This window comes from Taudactylus pleione, unplaced genomic scaffold, assembly GCF_031769625.1.
Source record: "Taudactylus pleione unplaced genomic scaffold, aTauple2 ptg000198l, whole genome shotgun sequence".
Taxonomy (NCBI): Eukaryota; Metazoa; Chordata; class Amphibia; order Anura; family Myobatrachidae; genus Taudactylus; species Taudactylus pleione.
The window spans coordinates 15,095,506-15,109,519 of record NW_028284600.1 but is presented as its reverse complement, the minus strand read 5'-3'; the positions used below and the strand labels follow the sequence as shown (position 1 = coordinate 15,109,519).

Below are 14,014 nucleotides of genomic sequence, written 5' to 3'. Positions count from 1 at the left end.
CCAGACGGACCACCTGGTGGCGGGTTGCCGTTTCGACATCAGGATTTGGATTCTACTAACTACGGACATGGCAATGCGCAAAGCCAACCGCATCTTACAGTGGGCAGAAAGACATGTCGAGGCCTTCTCTGCAGTCTTCATCCCAGGGGTGGACAACTGGGAAGCGGATTACCTCAGCCGTCAAGACCTTCATCCTGGGGAATGGTCTCTGCATCTCGATATCTCCCTGCAGTTGATCCATCATTGGGGCAGGCCGCAGATTGATCTCATGGCCTCCAGGAACAATCGTCAGCTGCCTCTTTACTGTTCACGGACCAGGGACGAAGAGGTCGTCGGGGCGGATGCGTTGGCGATCCCTTGGCCGTACAACCTGGTGTGCCTGTTCCCTCCATTTCCGCTCCTTCCTCGAGTACTGAAGCACATCAAGCACGAGTCCACGACAGTCATTCTGGTAGCGCCATACTGGCCCCATTGGGCCTGGTACTCTGATCACCTTGTCCTGCTGGCAGACGATCCATGGCCACTCCCACTGCGGTCAGATATTCAGCATGGTCCACTCCTGTATCCAGACTTACATCAGCTACGTTTGACAGCGTGGCTGTTGAGACCATCATCTTAAGAAGCCGTGGAATTCCGCGGACTATGATTCCTACTATGTTCAGAGCTCAGAAGCTGGTTATATTGACCCATGACCATCGGATTCGGAAATCCTACGTGGACTGGTGTGAGGAGCGTAGTTCTTCCACCTCCTCTTTACCTCATCTCCTCCTTTTCCTTCAAAGGGGACTGGATGCTGGACTTCGATTGGGCTCGCTGAAGGTGCAGGTTTCAGCCTTATCTGTATTTTTTCAGCATCACTTGGCCCTACTTCCAGAGGTTCAAACCTTTCTTCAAGGGGTGTTTCGGGTCCAGCCTCCCTTTGTTCAGCCTACTTCTTCATGGGATCTCAACCATGTCTTCTCCTTTCTTCAGTCTGCGGTTTTTGAACCTTTTAGATGAGGTGGATTTGAAGTTTCTTACCTGGAAGTTGGTCCTCGTACTTGCCCCTTCTTTTTGCCGAAGGTGGTGTCAGCTTTTCACATCAATCAGCTGATTTGTTGTTCTGGTTCTCCTGGGTTCTTTGGGGGCTTCACCCTCTCTGCATGTGGTGAGGGCTCTCTGTGTCTGTGTGGCTCATACAGCTGGTTTACGAAAATCTAATGCTCTTTTCATTTTTTATGATGCAGCCTAGCTGGGTTGGCTTGCGTCCAAACAGAATTTGTCCAGGTGCAGCCGTTGGCTATTCGGCAGGCTTATATTGCCAATGCTCTGCCCCGTCTGTATCCATTTCGGTGCATTCTGCACGCTCGGTGGGTATTTCTGGGGCCCCTAGTGGATGAACGAGAAAACAGGATTTTGCTACTTACCGGTAAATCCATTTCTCCGATTCCACAAGGGGCACTGGATGCCCGCCCAGCGCTGCTTACCAGCTTTGTTTGTTTCCCGTTGGAATATTCTGTTCCAGTTCTGTGGCAATTTTGTATGTTGTTGTTTTGTTTAGTGTGACCGCCTGCATCGTGGGGCCGCTTCTGCAAAACTGAATAGGCAGGGATAGCTGCCGATAACATCAAAATAATAAACCTAATGACAAAAGAAAACACCACCAATAAAAAGAATAAACTGTGATAAATAGCAATAACTAAAAAATAAATGAAAATAAACAAAAACAAACGCAGATAAATACATAAACTGATCCAATATCCAAAATATACAGATATTCCAAGATCAAGATATAATACATAGCAGAACCATCTAATATGCAGAAAATACTATTTAAATCAGGCTGTTCCAGTTAATTTTATCATTAAGCCCACCGGGCTTAATTGTGCCCAATTTAGTAATCCACCTAGATTCTTTAAACAACAATGTTTTGACCTTGATTTATCTGTGTACTTTGGGTATTGGATCATTTTATGTCTTTATCTGCATTTGCTTTTTTGTTTTCATTTATTTTATTTTTTTTATTATTGTTTATTACAGTTTCTTTTTATTGGTGGTGTTTTCTTTTGTCATTATGTTTATTATTTTGATGTTATCTGCAGCTACCCTGCCTATTCGGTTTTGCAGAAGTGGCCCCACAGAGCATATGGGCATGATGTCACAATTGCTGGAAACGCATGCAGTCAGCCTGTGGAACGCATGCTGACGGTTCCTGTGGTGACGGCTGTAGCGTTTCCGGTGGGAGGTACCTGCGTCCGTGGTGAGGTGTGGGAGCTGGTAGTAATGAGAGGGTCATAAATTAAATCTGCGTTAACTGCACCAACAGGGCTTGCCGCAAAGGGTAGGAGGCAGTAATTAGAATAGCTCAGGTCAGAGCTGTAGCCGTGCGCTAAGTACCCCATGGCTAATTGAATCCTACCCATAGTAAGCTGAAATCCATAATAATGTAGCCAGCATACTAACTTCATGTAACATAACATTCTACCAGTAGCAAATGACTCTCCCAATTGCATACATTGAAGTTCTATGCACAGCAGTCCATTGACTATGCAAATACTTAAAATATAGCATGCAAATATACAGCACTAGGCTAAAGCTGATAACCATGGGCACAATACCATATATACAGGTCACATAGTATAACATTTAGGAGGGTGCAGATCGTTGGCGTATCTTATAGTGGGTGCAGGGTGCACTGTGAACACTGGCCAGTGACTCAAGGGGGAGCCCGCACTACACGCCTTTCACCGAGAACAGTCCCCACTCTGTGTCTTGCATTGGGCCACCACTATGTATTCTTCCAGGGGTGCCATCTTTTGGATTGTCTCTTCGGAAAGATGTTGCAAGTGTGCATGCAATGTCTTCCCCAAAATATTGCTGGGAAGGTAGCACGGCTGGCCAAAGGTATGGGCTCCATGGTTCAACCCCTTGCAACAGCTGTAGTTCTATCCAGGCTGATAACTGTATGTAAAGCCTAGCTGGATGCAATTACATCTCACATTTTAATAATCTCTATGTACACGTTAATAAGGCTGTAAGTGACGCATCCTGCAGTTTGTCATAGGGCACCATGAAGCCTTTGCAGAAGTTAAATAATTGGACATAAAAACATTATCTTTTCATTTCAGATAAGCTCATTGGAGTCCATTGTACAACTGGGATTAACAGGACAGGATATCTTATATGCAGGTAAATAATTATTATTTTTACTGTTTATTATTTATATAGAACCAGTATACTGAACTGTGCTTTACAATGGAGATACTTTTTGGTCCTGGCAGGTTTTTTTTTTTTTTTTCTTGCTTTTTTTTTATCATTTTACCACCAAAAACTTGAACACACAAAAAATGTTTTGTTTATTCTTCCACTGCAGATTCCTAATTGACGTTGAAGGATGGAGACCCATACCTGCAATAGCTGGTACTTGTGATACTAAAAATAACAACACATTCTTTTTTTTTTTTTTAAGTTAAAAAAAAAAAGAAGCTGATCCAAGTAAATTAATATATATGTACAATTTTTTTTTTATTTTTATAAGCTTTTGCAGTGTCACGGGGCCACCCAATAGAGGGAGCAGTATACATCGAGGACCTTGTAAAAGGGGCCCCACGAAGGTACTGACAATGATTTTGTGTTTAACAGCAATTATTAAGGATAAGAAAGGCCAAACCAGTATTTAACCTGTCCATTCACTAGGAACTGAGATGTGCTGTGTACTTAGGTTATGTCATTGATTTCCTAGCGGATTGTTAGCCATGTCATGACTAAACCAGTATTAATGACGTTGCAGTCGGTCTCCACTGTATATGTGGCAGAAACATCATAAAATACCCCATGGATAAAGCGATTTGTCTCGGCTGGGGTACATGTTAGTGTAGAATAAGCATACTGAAGTGTAAAACTATCTTGTCCTAGTGTTGCATTTTATAATCTCAGTGGCAGACCGAAGAAAAGATATGCAAGACAGAAATTAGGCTAGATAGTGAAATCCCTATATTAATATACTCATTTAGAGATGTTTTAGTCATTGGTACATCTTCAAAGGCTAAGGGGCCTATGAATCAAGCGTTTTTTGTTTTTTTACATAAAATTATATAGAATCTTCAATTTCTCTATAATGTTATGAATTCTTTAGAATGTAAGCTCTTAGGAGCAGGGCCTCTACCCTCTTGTGCTTCTCCTTACTTTATTTTCATCTACTTCTTACCCCCCACCAGGGCACCTAACACTTTGCTGCTTATGCTCTGTTGCGTATCTAGGTGTTATGGTAACTAATGTAGCAATGTATATTATCCATGTCCTTGTCCTATATTGTACTGTTAGTCGCTTGTCAGATTATTTGTTTATGTACTGTGTAAGGCGCTGCGGAACACTTGTGGCGCCATATAAATAAAGGATGATGATAATAATAATTATAATTGTAGCTATGTACTAAAAGCACAATGCAGGAGATTTCACAGAAATCTCTGGCAAAGTGCTAATTAGCACTGCAGATCGCAGTTCTTATCAATGGGGACTATGATCTGACTCCTATGTACCAGTTTGGTTCCGGTAGTTTGCACCATGTTCAGATGGTTTAAACTTCTTTAACCATATGCATGTTCCAGGAGCAGGAGAGAGATATTACGATCTCTCTCCCACAGCCTCTGGTCGGCTGCGTCCACAGGAGAAGTTTTTCACAAACGTTCTATACATACACATATGTATACACATACTGTACACTTGGGTCCAGAACTAAATAGCATCACCTAATGGGTGATTGTATTATATAAATGATCAGTGGGCCTGATTCACTACGGAACACAATATTGCGTACGCGCGCAGTTCAACTGCGATAGTATGCTAATCCATTGCACGTAAGGATGCCCACTTTACCTTACACACATCTGTAATGTTTAGCAAGACTGCAAAAACATCGGTACAACATCGCAGTCTCTCGCACATTTGCGCAAGTCCTGACCTCACTCAGAAACTGCTAACAACCACGCACGCTATCAGGCCTCAGGACAACGCCGTTGAAACGCACTGGAAAGCCAGCGTTTGTCCGACCCCTCCCCTTTACCACCCACAAACGGCACTTCCTGTCAATCACTTTGCGTTGGGTCTGCGTAGTCCCTTCGATCGCAGTCCCGATCGCAATTGTTTGCCCACTGCGATGCATGCGCAGTACGCAACAGTCGGCCAATTGCATGTGTATTAGCAACTGCGTTCCTTGCTGAATCAGGCCCAGTATCCCTTATATATTATGAACTAAAGGTATTTTACAATGGTATAGAGTCTTAACATAATAACTGTAGTAAATGTGTAAGGTTTTCCGGTTCTAGAGGTAAAAACTCTTTACGTATCCTGTCTGCTAGAGCGCGAAAAATAAACCATTACGCTTTTTACCATTTGGCGCACCTAGGGAAAAACAAACTCTACTTTGCACTGTGAAAATATAATGTACATTATATTACATATAAGATACTCCATGGTAGCCGTATTTAAGAACTGTTTAAAACACCTTTTCTTTCCCCTCCTTTTTGTTTTGTTTTGTTTAGATTTTGTTACTATGTTTAGAAATTAATATTAATTTCCTTTTAATTTCCATACTAGCAATGTTGGCATAGATCTCCCCCCAACTGCAGAAGAAATAATGGCACCTGATAATGGACTCTTTAATCCTCAGGAAGATTTTACAAGGTAAGGACTCACGGCTGCAAAATTGGACAAATTGGACAAATGGGACATGGAAGGTGCAATCCTCCAACAGTTCCGTAACTAACTTGAGATCCTAGCCCCCCCCACCTTCCTCTGATACACTGAAGATAGAGATATGTAAATAGACTTTACTGTATTAAAAAATGGATGCGGTCAATATCCCGGCAAAGAGGATGCCGGCACTTAGCATACTGGCGCAAGAATCCTAACGCCAGTCAGAATCCTGGCGCCAGGATCCCGACTGTCGGCCTCCTGAAGGTAAGTAGCGGAGTTAGGGGGAGCGTCAGGCACTGGGGAGGGGGAGGTTAGGTTTAGGCACCCATTAAAAAAAGAGAGGGACAATTTGAAGTGTTGCTTATTTTTGGCCTTCAAACGATGCACCGGATGGAGGTGCAAATTGTTAGATATTTAAAATACGCAATGATTTTTTGCAAACATTCAATTCAGCCTGCATTGCTTTCGTTTAACTAAAGCATTGTGATTTATGAAACGTTAACGTGCTTGTTTATACATTTTCCTGTTTTGCAGGGATAATGGACTGAGAGAGCGACGACTACGATCTCTTCTTGAACTAATACCGGGAGATGAGTTTGGAGATTTTGATGCCCGAGACCCAGGGCCATTACCACTGATGAGATATAGGTCTGATGAGTTCCAGGATGAAGATATTAGGAATTTGTTCAACACGAGGCCTGACATTAGAGATGGATGGCTTCCACCAAGAGAGATGATTGATGATCGTGGCCTTTACATGCCATATGACAATTTGGATAGGCATTTTGCTGACGGTTTGCCTGCGCATGTGATTTCTGAAAGATTACGAAGACAAGCCGATTTTAATCTGGGTGGTAGATTTAATCCTGAGCTAGAGAACAGGCGAGAGCTTGTTGGCACTGGACCTAGGCCACTCATGGAAATTCGGGATAATTATGGACCTAGAGAGATGCAAGAGATGGATTTTGCTGATCGTGTAAGAGGTCGGCAGGGCTCTGCTTATGGCTTCCATCCTCGTGAGTTTCCTCTAGAAATGCAATTTGAAGATCCTTCCTCTCAGCCTTTACCACTGTTTGCACATGGTAAAATGAACAATGCAGGGTTTGAAATGGAAGCTGAGCGCAGAATGCAAGCTGCAAATAGCGATTTAGTCTTTCGAGAAAGATTGCGTCAGCAGGAGATTCGTAGAATGGGGAATGAAGACCACAGAGTTGATCCTAGAGAGCGAAATCAAATGTCTGGTTCATTCCGCAGTCCTATTAATGAAAGGATGCACCCAAGAGATGTAAGGGCAACGCAAGGTCCTATGAATGAAAGAATTGATCCAAGAAATGCACCACTTATGGATGAACCGATGAATGAAGTGATGCACCCAAGAGGTATACGAGAGATGGAAGGTCCTATGAATAAAAGAATGCATCCTAGAGATGCACATATCATGGAAGGTCCTATGAATGAAAGGATGCATCAGAGAGCTGAACCGTTCATAGAGGGTCCTATGGCTAATAGGATCAATCCAAGAGATGGGCTAGTTATGGAAGGTCCTGGGAATGAAAGACTTGCCCAAAGAGATGGAAGAGCTATTAAAAGTTTAATGGATGAAAGGATGTATCCACGTGATCTGCAAGCCAAGGAGGGGCCAGTGAATGAAAGAATGCACCCAAGAGATGGAAGCTCCATGGAGGGAACAATGAATGAAAGGATTCAGCAAAGAAATCCACAATTTATGGAAGGCTCAATTAATGACAGAATGAATCTTAGGGATGCTCGAGAAATGGAAGGGCCAATGAATGAAAGGATGCACCAGAGAGTTGCACAGCTCATGGAGCTTCCCTTGAATGAAAGGATGAACCCAAGAGAGGGACGAGCTATGGAAGGTCATATGAATCAAAGGATGCCTCCAATGGATGCGCAATCCATGAATCGCCCCATGGGTGAAAGGCTTCCCCTAATGGACGCTCGAACCATGGAGGGTCCCATGAATGAACGAATGCACCCAAGAGATGCACTAACCATGGATGGTTCAATGAACGAAAGAATGAACCAAAGGAATGCATTAACCATGGAGGGTGCCATGAATGATCGGATGCACCAACGGGATGTTCGAGAGGGTTCCATGAATGAATGGATGCACCCAAGAGATGCACAAGCTATGGAGGGTCCAATAAGTCAGCGAGTGCACCCTCAAGGTCCTGAATTTCCAATGAACAAGCCGAGAACTATGGATGGTCCAATGCATGGTGACTTTATGAATGATGCAAGGTAAACTTTAATTATGAATACTTAATCTTGTCAAGTAAAAATATTCTTTACTTTGAAGCTGTAAATTAAAATGTAGAGCTCTTAAAAGTTAAATTTTAATATGGTTCATATAGAAGTAAAAAATAGTTTGAAAATAAAATATTCATCTGAGATTTATGCTGTCCTATGTCGTAGAAAAAAGTGGTGGTAAACTCCATTTGTCTGCCAAAGTGACGCCTATTATAGATGCATCTCTTGGCTTTAATTATTACAAATTTTTAAGTTGCTACATTGGCAACTGGAATTTATTTTCTAATTTCAAATGCAAATACGATGTGTGTACTCAGATTCTGGATCACTGTTTTAGGAAGACCAGCCACTTATGTCAGATGTATGACACTAAGCAACCTTACCATACACAGCATTAACTTAATTAAATGTCATGTTTATCTGTAAGTGGCTGTAAATTTCCATTTGAAAGCAGCCACAATTTGCTCCTTTTTATTGTTTTTATGGTTTCATTTCTTACAATGGATAACAAGTGTAATAAATCAAGTAGTACAAAAACAAATTATATTTCAGAGGTGTGTGAGCTCCTCGTATTCCTATATATTTATAAACAGGAACAAGTGCGCAAATGCGTTAAGGCTATAGTCATCATAATCGAAAAATCAACCCTAGCAGCAGGGGCGCCAAGAGGGGAAGGGAGCGCGGGTCCGCTCCTCCCTCCCTTACCTGTCAGCGGCAGCAGCCTGTGCCCCCCCCCCCCCCCCAGCTGTGTGCTGGGCTACAGTGGGACCAGAGAGGCTGTTGCCGCTGACCAGTCTCCTTTGACTGTGCGGGGGGGGAGCAATCACACCTATTGCTGCCGCCCAGCCCCCCTTCCTTCCCCACACTAGATTTGCCCCTGGCTGTGAGGGCCACATGGAGCTACCTCACAACGCTCCTCCCGGTGAAGCGCCCTGTCATATTTTTTTATTCACATTTTTTTACATTGGGCCACCCTGCACCCATTATAGACCCCTGGATGTAAACCATCAATGGTACCCTGTTGATGGTTTTAATGGGCAAGTGTAGAATAGCAATTTAATCAGTGCGGTCGCGTGAAACAGTTTGTCGCATTCCGATTGCTGCTAAGATGTATTTTCGGCCGAGAAAGCCGAGTCACATGGGACCTGGTAGCTCACTCACACCGCATTGCGTGTTGAGGCTGAGTAGAACTCTTGGCACCCCTTCGTCTCTTCATTTTTTTTTTTTTTATGTCACCGGCTACCCCAATATGGAGGAAATACTAGTCCCCTAACCCCCTGAGCAGAATGAATACCTCACACTGCTGGAGGACACACAAGGAGGAGTTCATTATGCAGGCACCGAGTTGTGGCAGCATAGAGCCTGACAATAGTGGGGCCAGTACCAGCTGCTGCCCAAGTAGTTGCATCCCTCCAGGATTGTGCTTCTGAACAAGGAGCGTCGGTTGGTGAAACACAACAAAAAAATATCCATAAGTAGATATCATAAACATTTTGTTGAAGACATTTTCTTTTTGAAATTTAAAAATAATGGGAGCAGTCGGGAAGCCAACGGATGGAATTCCCGCCTGCCGGCTTCCCGACTTTCTAATCCCGGCAAATGTGTGTAATGACAGGCGTCGAAATCCCGACGCCTGTCATTAGACCTACGCCGGGAGCCCGACACCCGGCTTATCAATCGAAGGTGAGCCGGGTGTGGACAGCCTGGGGGGGGATAGGTTAGGGTTAGGGGCTCCCGGGGGGGGACTTGGGGTTAAGCACCCCCCCTGGAGGTAGGGTTAGGCAAGGGGTAGGGGGGGGGGTGTTAGGGTTATTCACTTGGGGGGGAGGTTAGGCTTAGGCACCCCCTAAGGGAGGGTTAGGGGGGGAATTAGGTTAACATACTTGCCTTAATGGACGATCAGGATTTTCACCTCTGTCGGGCTGCTGCTGTCGGCGGTAGATCATACCGATCCCAAAAATAATATATAAGGGGATATTTTATGGTCATAATGTGTGGCACAAACATATAAAAAGCATAAATGTATTTTTAATCTAAATTTTAGAAATACTATTAGGTGTATTACAGGATACAGGGGGGAGATGTACTAAGCCGTGGCGAGAGAAAGGGGTTTATTTACTACGCCTTGAATGGAGATAAAGTACCATCCAATCAGCTCCTGTCATTTATCAAATGGCCTGTGAGATGGCACTTAAGAGCTGAATGGCTGGTACTTTATCTCCATCCAAAGCTTAGTAAATAGACCCCAAAGTACCAAACAATCAGCTCCAAACTGTCATTTTACAGGCTGTGTTTGAAAAAAATGACAGGAGCTGATTGGTTGGTACATTATCTCACTACACTTGAGCTCTTTCTATGGCTTGATGCATCTCCTCCTTAGTGATTGTCAAATTTCACTATTTCAACACATTTCTGTTTAATAACTTTCCTAACCAACAACCCCCCTCCACCACAAAAAAAAAAAGACAAGAAATTTTGCAGTTTTCACATAAGACTTAAATACACTTTTCTCTTTTGTCTTGCCACATTGTGGTGTTTGGCGCAAGTCTGACGGCCCTGTGTGATTCCGTAATAAAAAGAAGCTTTCTCATTACAGGCCGTTTGAAGGAAGAAAAGTGAATCCTTCGGAAGCATCGATGAGAGGAGGCAACAGGTTTGCTCCTTATCCGTCCGCGATGAAACCCATGCAGCCTCCAGAGATGCTTAGGGGGCCCCAGAGACTCGACAACAGAGATCCTCGCGATATGTTGACTCCAACGCACGGCTTTGGCTTCCCACAAAGAAATGTATTTAATTGAACACGCCAGTCCATTATTTTTGATGTTCTTTTTATCCCTTTTTTATTTTCAGTCACTGAAATACCAAATCATGGTAGTTGTGAAGCTTTTTGTAGGCCTTTTTTTTCCCCCCCAAATGTACCATATGCCATAGTCTTTGATACAATGATATTATCAATTTGTCCCTTTAACAAAGAAGACATTTTTTATGGGCATTGTATAACTAAAATCTTAAGTTGTTGCAGCAAGGGTATTGTCTAATAAAACAAATTTATTGATGGCCGTAAACACATCAGAAGCAATCATTTTGCAGACTGGACCAAAATTTGCGAGCGCGCAGGCGTTCGCCACAAATGAGTGGTATCACTGAGGCACAAAGACGGCATCCTCAGGAATAAGGGCTCAACCTGCAAAGTGTTTGATTCCATGTTGAGTAGGCCATGGTTACACTTTAACAAGTACATATGCATTTTGCCACTTTTAAAAATTGAATATACTGTTATAACTGGCTGTGTAGACCATTTTCCTTTCTATTGTTTACGGAGTTCTTGTAATCCTAATATAAAGGTTATACATGTCTATTTCCCATTTATCTCTCATACGAGAGTAACCGGTATTTTAACTATAAGTTCCCTTCAGGAATTGATGTTTTGGTAGACTGAAGACCTGTAGACAAAGTGAAGAAGAACTTAATGCATTTTCACTGTATTGTTGTACATTCACAAATAAACTTTTCCTGTGTTGTGTTTAATATATGTTTAGTTTTATTTTACTACAGATTTTCATATTTAAAACCTATTTTCAGTGCTATGGGTAATTGGGATAGATCATCTCATCCTAGTAGTAATAACCACATAATTGACGAATATTTTATTTATTTTCAAAAATGTTCCCAAATTTATTATTTTTTATTATAAAATTATGTACATAAAAGCTATTTTAAAATGTTACTAACAACTATGAAGATTTGTTCATAAAAAAAATTAGTCAATCAGGCCTAAATAGGTACTATCTACATGACATTACAAAAAAAAATACACACCATATTAGGGACATTTTTGAAAAAAAGCCTAGCTTAATATAGTAAAATAAAACACTTTACTATGTTAACTGTTATACACACACATACAATATACAGGAAAGCAGGCAAGATTTTTTTATTTGAACTGGATTTAACTCTCTCTCCTCCTAGTTACACTACTCACAGGACTTCACAGTCTTGTAAGAAGAGCAACCAGCAGCAGGGGGTGAGCGTTCCCATGAAGCGCCAATCACTGCTGTGTAGGGACTGGGAGAGACTGGGTGGAGGTGCAGCTGCAGTGAACACAATCATAGTGAAGCGATCCTCTTTGGTTCGTTGATCACTGTGGTTGCGGGGAGCCGCGGCTGCAGTGATCCACAGGACTTCAGACTGCAGGATGAGGCTTTTCCTGCAGCCGCGGTCAGAGTTTGGAGATACTGGACTAGAGAGGAGGAGGCTGGGGGTGGAGTCACAGGTCTAGAGAGGCTGGCCAGGCACTGAGCCCAGTTGCTGCCAGAAGATTACTTTCTAGCAGCTGCTGGTGGGCGTTTCTGGCACTGTTGCATCTGATGCAGCCATGTCAGGGAAAGCCCAGCTTGACATGGTCGCATCTGATGGCAACCACGTAATGGTTAAAGTGATCTGATTCAGGCAATATTACTTTAAAGTGACTTCAACATGATATTCTGTAACTTTATTATAAATATTACTTTTATTATTGTTCATCATTCTCTTAAAGTACTGAGATCACACAAATTACATGCAATGACATTCAGAAGTTAAGACGGTCTGGCCCAAATGAGCTTACAATCTAAGAGGAATTCAGAACACTTTATATAATGTAGAGGGATAACAATAGTAGCTGCTGGTACTGATAGTGCACTTTGTCTTCCTTCTGTGCCTTTCACGTAGACCTCTGTATAATCATCGGTCAGTTGCAGTTTTCTATTTTCATTACCCTTTAATACAACACAGAACTGCTCTGTTGATTCCCTTGTATTTGATGCATAAAGCTTGGCTGTACTGCAGACACAGTGGAGGTGATTAACTAAGTACAAGCAGGATTTGTGCAAGTGCGCCTAGATTTCTGCTACAGTGCAGATGCTTACGGGGCAAGTTGGTCTTGTGAATTAGTGGGAAAGAAAAGGCTTTCATCTTGGAGAATAAAGGTGCCCACACACATACCGACTTTTCATCCAATTTGGCCGATTTCGACGAATCGTGCCGACAGATCATGTAAAAAATGGCCAAATCGTGAGTTTCTACACTTGATCACGATGCCGATGCGCGTCCCCGCTCGTCGTACATCGCATCTTCAGATCTGCCGTGCTGTAGGGCAGATTAGCCAATCTGGGATACAATGCACTGGCTGCAAGATAGATCTTAAGTCAGATTGGACATTTTTAACTCCAAATCGTGACCACGACTGCCTGGGGAGAGTTCAGGGGAAATCGTGTACATTGGCTGATTGGGAGCAAGTCGGTATGTGTGTGGGCACCTTTAGAGTAATGAAATGAGATGGTGGATTTATAGGCGAGTTACTTTCCGTGCAGATGTAAATTACTCAAATTCAACTGCGCAGAAGGGCGTGAATTTGCACCACTTCAGACCTGGCTGAGATCAGTCTGCATCTTATACTTTTTTAGTGAGAAGCATTGATCAGCTTCCACTTGCAGTTTAATGATGAAGATACGCGTTTCACACTTTATTCAGCCTTTCATGCGTAGTTTAAGCAAAATAGGTCAATTTTTTGAAAGGATAGTGAAGGGGTAGGAGGGTGGGCAATTGATTTTATATTTGTACATTTGCACAGGTCACCTCTACAGATTGATTTATTTTTTTTCTAACCCCACAACAGATCTACAAATCTATATTTCAGAGGTAGTGTGGAGAGTGCCTGCATTTTGGTGGTTGTTGAATGGACTAGCGAGACACGAATGCAAACTCACGGCTTTGTAAGCTGGCTGTACATGACCTCAACTCTCTAATTCTGCATTGTGTTTATGACACTTATGGCATCTGATGTTTACGCAGTGTTCACCTATCTAAATGCCTACCATAGGAGAAGAGTCGGCGTTACATATATGGCATTACTATTTATAAACATTAATGGTATTAGAGGATTTTTATTTTATTTTTTTATTATTATTATTATTATTATTATTATTACAATTTTTACAGCGATACTTGTTGGTGGCAATAATCTATTTTCTAATTGGTCACAGTTGCTTGATATAATGGTCAGTTTTCCCCATCCTTCTGCATATAAATC

General features: G+C 42.4%; 1 protein-coding gene across 1 annotated transcript in view; it reads left to right on the top strand.

Annotated features, from left to right (window-relative positions):
• LOC148518891 (uncharacterized) overlaps positions 1–11,472 on the top strand; it is a 41,617-nt gene extending 30,145 nt beyond the window's left edge. Inside the window, exons 5-10 of the mRNA XM_088476923.1 lie at positions 3,108–3,168; positions 3,353–3,399; positions 3,518–3,593; positions 5,575–5,661; positions 6,208–7,935; positions 10,541–11,472. Coding sequence (XP_088333049.1) covers positions 3,108–3,168; positions 3,353–3,399; positions 3,518–3,593; positions 5,575–5,661; positions 6,208–7,935; positions 10,541–10,742 — 2,201 coding nt within the window. The 3' untranslated portion in view covers positions 10,743–11,472. The remainder of the gene's footprint in view (positions 1–3,107; positions 3,169–3,352; positions 3,400–3,517; positions 3,594–5,574; positions 5,662–6,207; positions 7,936–10,540) is intronic.
• Positions 11,473–14,014: the final 2,542 nt, after the last annotated feature.